The sequence below is a fragment of the Lytechinus pictus genome, chromosome 4, assembly GCF_037042905.1.
Source record: "Lytechinus pictus isolate F3 Inbred chromosome 4, Lp3.0, whole genome shotgun sequence".
Taxonomy (NCBI): domain Eukaryota; kingdom Metazoa; phylum Echinodermata; class Echinoidea; order Temnopleuroida; family Toxopneustidae; genus Lytechinus; species Lytechinus pictus.
Genome location: NC_087248.1, coordinates 16,258,933 through 16,264,682, shown reverse-complemented (window position 1 = coordinate 16,264,682; position 5,750 = coordinate 16,258,933). Strand labels below are relative to the sequence as shown.

Genomic DNA, 5,750 nt, shown 5'->3' with positions numbered 1-5,750 from the left:
CGTGCGGTTTCTTCATAACACCGACCAGTGGTATTTTAGAGTATGGGACAATACACATGATACATGAAATGCAATAATTCTTGCAATGTAATTATGCTGATAAAGTAGTAGATGGAAAGTGCGATAGAATTTAAAGCAATGAATAATATCATGATCAAGAAAGGTGTATGAAATATAAAAAAAAATATTACAATAAAAATGTTTAGGTCTTTTGTAAATCTTGACTCGATGATAATGATTTGAAGTTGTTGTTTTTGCAAAGGTTAGGCCAATGACCATGATACAAAAGTACAATTCATTCTCTCAGCCTTTTATACGACATGATGTAACTATCAGGGGCGGTACCATAAAGGGATATCGGAAGCAACCACCTTCATGTATTTATTTTTGAAAGTGGTAAAAAGTTCAAAAAGTGGTGAAAAAAGATTGAAAAGGGGAGAAACAAAAATGAACGAACAGCATCGAATACAGTTGAATGCATCATATATGTATGATACCCCTAGTTTTGTCATGGAAAAAAAGAAAATATGTCACCATTATATACACTTAGCCCCCCCCCCCCCCCCCCTCCCTCTCACACACACAGTTATTGCATTACCTGGTGACGCTATCCACTGATTATGGTTGTGCATAAAATGCTAGGAATCGTAGGAAAGTACCCGTAAGACGAGCCAATTCACGTTTCAATCCGGGAATGGGGACATTTTCTTCATGCCCTGCTGAGCTCTCCCCGATATTGATAGACTTTTATTATATATGATCACATAGATACGAGATTCCTGATTAATAAATGGCAACATCTTCTTTTCAATCTTTTCAAATACAGACTATTGGTTTCTTCGCCCTATTCTTTGGCTACACCCACCTCTTGACGATTGCATTCGTCGCCGTAGATCGGGTTATTGTAGTCACGTCTTGCAACAAGTGTGGAATTTCAGATTGGGCAAGAGTTCGTGTCATGCTGGCATTGACCTGGCTTATAGGTTCAACGATTTCTCTGCCTCCTGTCTTTGAAGCATTAAACACCAAAATTGGGTACACAGATGATTTGAAGATGTGCATTCCGTATCCCTTGGGTGGGCCTACCGTGGACCCGCAAGAGGATACGACCTTTGGTAGGCCTACCGTGTACACCCTGACAATGGTGACCATTCTTGGGATTGTACTTCCAACAATGATAGTTTCCTACACCGTCATAGCGGTTTTACTCTGGAAAAGGGATCGCAAGCTTACGCGAAGACGGCGACGTGGACTTAAATCAACAGTGCGAGCTCGACCGCCAAGACCGATTCCCACAAGTCCTGTTGGTTTACGAAAGGTGAAGTTTGATATCACATTTGCAGATAGACAATCGGTTGATTTCGAGCAAAACACACCACAATGTCCTAGTCAGCAGGTTTATAGCTCAGTGGCTTCCACAGGACACATATCGCATGAAACTGAAAGATCAGTAGTACCACCAATGGGTAAGGGAGAGGATTGTGAGGTTTCACTCGCTTGGAAAGACAAGGAAGTAGTGAAACGCAGAAGGAAAGGTGTAGTACTCGATGATGGATCAACTCTTACACGTGAGGGCGCTTCACGAGGAAGGTACGGCCTCGGGTCTCGGCTGAGTGCATTGCTGAATATCAAGCGAGAATCTAGCGCCAAAGAAGACGCAGTGAATGATGGTGATGTCAACTGTGTCATCAAAGGATTTAAATCTGCACATGGAACTGGTTTCACTCCTGGTACTAGTCTATACACTGCGGCAACAGGAGAAGATGATATTGGTACGACGTACAGAACTGTCATTGAAACGCGAACACGACGTTTGTCTAACCTCTTCGGCAGCCTCAAGGGTGTAGTCGGGCTTGGAAACCATGGCCGGGATTACAACGATGATGATGATGTCACTGAGAACTACAGCGAAGATGATGATCAGACATGTGATTTCGATTCTGAACCATCTCAAACAATTACCACTTACTCTATGTCACCATCTGGGGTGGATTTCACCACTGGCAAGGACGACGAAAGCGGGGAGGACGTCGTACGACCGAAGCGTGTCCGTCGGAGAACTCGAAAGACGAAGCTTGAAAAGTTGCGAATTATGAGGCAAAGGAGAGTCGCCTGGACAGGTAAAACAAAAGTCTAGAAGAAAGATATGATTATCTCATATGATGGAAAAAAGTAAAAGAAAGCACTTTCTTTTCGTAGGCCTACCACTGACCTGTTTGTGCTTAAAGCATTCTTCTTTTTAAAAAAATGAGAGTAATTATTTTTTGCATATTTTATTTAGGCATGATTTGCACAAATACTGTAAACTTGAAGCCTCGTATACAATTTCCGTAACCACTACTACCAGATCAAATATTAGCGTTTGATACATGTGTGGTGGTACGAATACTCTTTGAGCATGTTAAGAAAGACTTCATTTCAGAGCAACTATGTCTAATACACCTCCCCCCACTTGTAAAGACATTTTGAAAGCATGGTAGAATATTCTTAGGCCCTCTATTGGTAAGAACTGCTGCTCTGCACAGAAGAACATCAATTTAGTAACACGTTTTTGCAACAGATAACAGCCCTTGAGAATAGCTATTTCATTTCAGGTTCGGGTGGATACTCTTCCACAGCAAGGTAGTCTTAACCCTGATCAAAACAGATTGATTTTTTTTTTAATAATTCATTCATATTTCAAATATTATTCCATCTTATTTTTCCCTAAAGGTGTGCTACTGGTCTGTTGTAGTATCTTCTTCACTATTCCACTTTTCATCTGGTATCTATCCTCTTCATCTTCGGAGCTGTTCGGGGTCCTGGCTTTCTGGTGGGCGTTCTGCATAACCATAGCGGATCCTATGGTATACGCCTTCATGAACAGACGTGTTAAGAAAGAACTACGCATGTATAGGAAATCGATGGCCAATTGCTCATCGTGCACATGCAAAGGAGAATAGACAAATTAGATCTGATATTCCATTTTAGGGAAATGACTTATTCATGATCACCTCCGAACAAACGTCCGCCAAGTAGAGGTATTTTAATATGGATTTGCCCGACAAAACAGCAAGTTGGCAAAACAATGACTTTGTATTGCTCTATGCTTTCCTACGTGTATATTACACTGATTTTGATCTTGTTATAACTGATTGATATCCGTTCAATTGTACTGCAGTGCGTATCAAAAAAAGAGTTTACACTTTGAAAAAGCCATGGGAATTAAAAAATATACTACATCTTGGTAATTTTTTCACATATTATCTTGGGTTTGGGTCTCATCTATCCAATGAAGGTAAAAGTTTTGACAGAATGTTACACTTGAGTGAGCACTGTCCATTTTTGTAAAGCTCGCAGAAATCTGTTTGCGCAGAAATCCTCGTTTTCACGCTGTGTCAAGGAGAAAGGGCGAAAACAAACTAACCCTGCAAAACATTTCTCAAACATTTCCCTTCCACTTTTAGTCAATTGAAATAAAACAGATTCCTTCAAGCATTTTGTAACAATTTTGCCAACCAAATTAAAATTTCAACATTTAGTTAGCACAACCTTTACTCTTTTTGTGCCAGCTGGATCTTAGGACATAACTGAATCTGAACAAAAGTTTATAGTAGACATCTCCAGCATTTTTTCACTAAGTTACTAAGTTTATATCATTTAAAGTGGGTTTACATTTCATTTTTTATTTATTACTTGTTTCTCCACACTTTTTCCAAGCTTGACAATGATTAACAAAATGAAAATCAAGCCTAAGCCATTTCATGTAAATCACAGCTCGGTGTAAAGCAAATATCGTCACGATGGCCTTGGTGTGTGGGGGAGTGGGGTGGGGCGCAATGCACACTTCGAAGTGTTTTGGGCAAGAAAACAACTTAAATAAGGGAAAATGTATCTTCAAATCAACTTTACTAGCTAAATTCCACGTGTTCTTTATGATTGAGGTCTACTTTTATTCGCATAACTATTTCCAGGTTCAGCGCAAATCATTTTTCACTAGCTTTTCAAAAGTTAGTGTTGCTCACTCAAGCGGAAATACTTTTTGACAGTTATATCTTCATTTGCTTTAATGGATCTGTACCAATGTTAAAATGTGGAAAAATCTTCAGGATATTACAAATGTATAATTTTACAGGACTTTTTCTAAGTGTAAACTTTTTTTTTGATACGCACTGTATAGGTAGACCTTTGTAAATAACACGGACTGTTGCGTATTAGTAGCAAGTTCTATAATTTCCTTCGGTCTCAACTTCCAAAATCCTTAAATTCAAATTTCTAAAAGAGGTCCAAGTAGAGATTTTCTTTTTCAATTATGTTTCATATTGGAAGTTGCTCGTGATCTTAGCGTGTTAAGTTGTTTTTTTTTTCTTTTGGCTGTGTAACAGATGCTTGATAACACTTCCACTGTTTGGTAGGGAAGAGAGAGAGTTGAAATCAATCTTGCCAGTCCCCAATCCGCCGAAGGATAATTCATCTCTCTGCAAAAGTTTTAATTCAGTTGGTCAATAGAGTATGGATAATCAAAGTATCAACTCCACAACACAAAATGATGTGCTGCCATCTTTATCGAATATTCATGGCTCTAGAAATGTGTTTTGCCGCTTCTTTACAAGTATAGCGTTCGATATCCATCAGTCCATGAGGTTGAGCTGATGGCCCAATGGTCATTCTTCCTCATTTCTCTTCCTGGGCCTTGGCCCAGTAACTCGACGGGGGTGGGGTAGGTCCAATACACCTCCCCCTCCCACACACACACACACTTTTTGTTGTTGTTGTGGTACACAAGATGTATAAGTTTGAGTTTCAACCTTAAGAGATTGTTTAATATATGATATTTCCAACACAAAACGAAGTAGATGTTATGCATTTTAGTTTGAAAAAATGTAAAATTTCGCCCCCCCCTCGAAATTTACCTTAGTTTTTCTTTTTTTTTTAAGAGTGGCTGAGAAGATGGAAATTAAAACAGGTGTATTTTCATGAATCCATAGTGTTATGATGGTTTAAAACTCACACATTAATTTGCATAAATTTTCTATCGGAATATTTCTTACTTTCTCGTCGACTCTGTCAAATCATATTTGATTGGTAGCCCACGTTCGCATGGCTTATAATTGGTCTCGATGGATACTTGTTTCCTGCTGGAGTTGTCGAATTTTTCCATGATGTGAAGATGAGTTTTAATAAATACCAGCAATTAAAAGGCAATAATCCCACTAACCCTCCTTTCAAACCTTCATTGCTGAGAATTCAAGACAATATTTTGAGAGAGAAAGAAAGTCAGCGAGAAAGGAAGAGAAGAAGTGTAAGAGAACGTGGGAAATCGAAGAGAAGTCTAAAGGCGACCGCACACCTTACGATCGGTCTGCGACCCGATTTCAGAATAAAATGTAGTAGAAGTTGATGCTAATATTGAGACTTTGAATATCTTTCTGTGTAATGTTCTAAATCATTGTACGAATCCCTATGTTCAAATCTTTGACTATGCTATCATCCTTCTCAGAATAAAAACGAATTTAATATCTAGTCGTAATGACGTCATAGCAGTTCTAAGATTGGCTACGATTTGAAACTAATTTGGGCTTTGCTCCAAAATAAAGGCTTGCAATCTTTCAAAATTGTTATATTAGTATTCTTTCAATTGATTTTAACTTCAAATAAAACGATATGTTCCATTCACATTTTCAGGAAATGAGTAAATTGCATTTTGTTTTAAAACCGGATCGCGAACAGTCGGAAGGTGTGCGGTGGCCTTAAGCGGTTCATGCAAGAGA

The 5,750-nt window shown here is 38.8% G+C and overlaps 1 protein-coding gene across 1 annotated transcript; it reads left to right on the top strand.

Moving 5' to 3' along the window:
- The first annotated feature begins 832 nt into the window (after positions 1 to 832).
- Positions 833 to 5,194, top strand: LOC129258387 (uncharacterized). Its single transcript, XM_054896671.2, has 2 exons — positions 833 to 2,120; positions 2,713 to 5,194. Exons 1-2 carry the CDS (start codon positions 959 to 961, stop codon positions 2,940 to 2,942), a joined length of 1,392 nt encoding a protein of 463 aa, XP_054752646.2. The 5' UTR covers positions 833 to 958; the 3' UTR covers positions 2,943 to 5,194.
- The last annotated feature ends 556 nt before the right edge of the window (positions 5,195 to 5,750 follow it).

Coding starts and splice junctions, on each gene's coding strand:
- LOC129258387 (XM_054896671.2), top strand. CDS start 959: ATGCTGGCATTGACCTGGCTTATAGGTTCAACGATTTCTCTGCCTCCT. Junction 2,121..2,712: donor AAGGAGAGTCGCCTGGACAG/GTAAAACAAAAG, acceptor TTTTCCCTAAAG/GTGTGCTACTGGTCTGTTGT.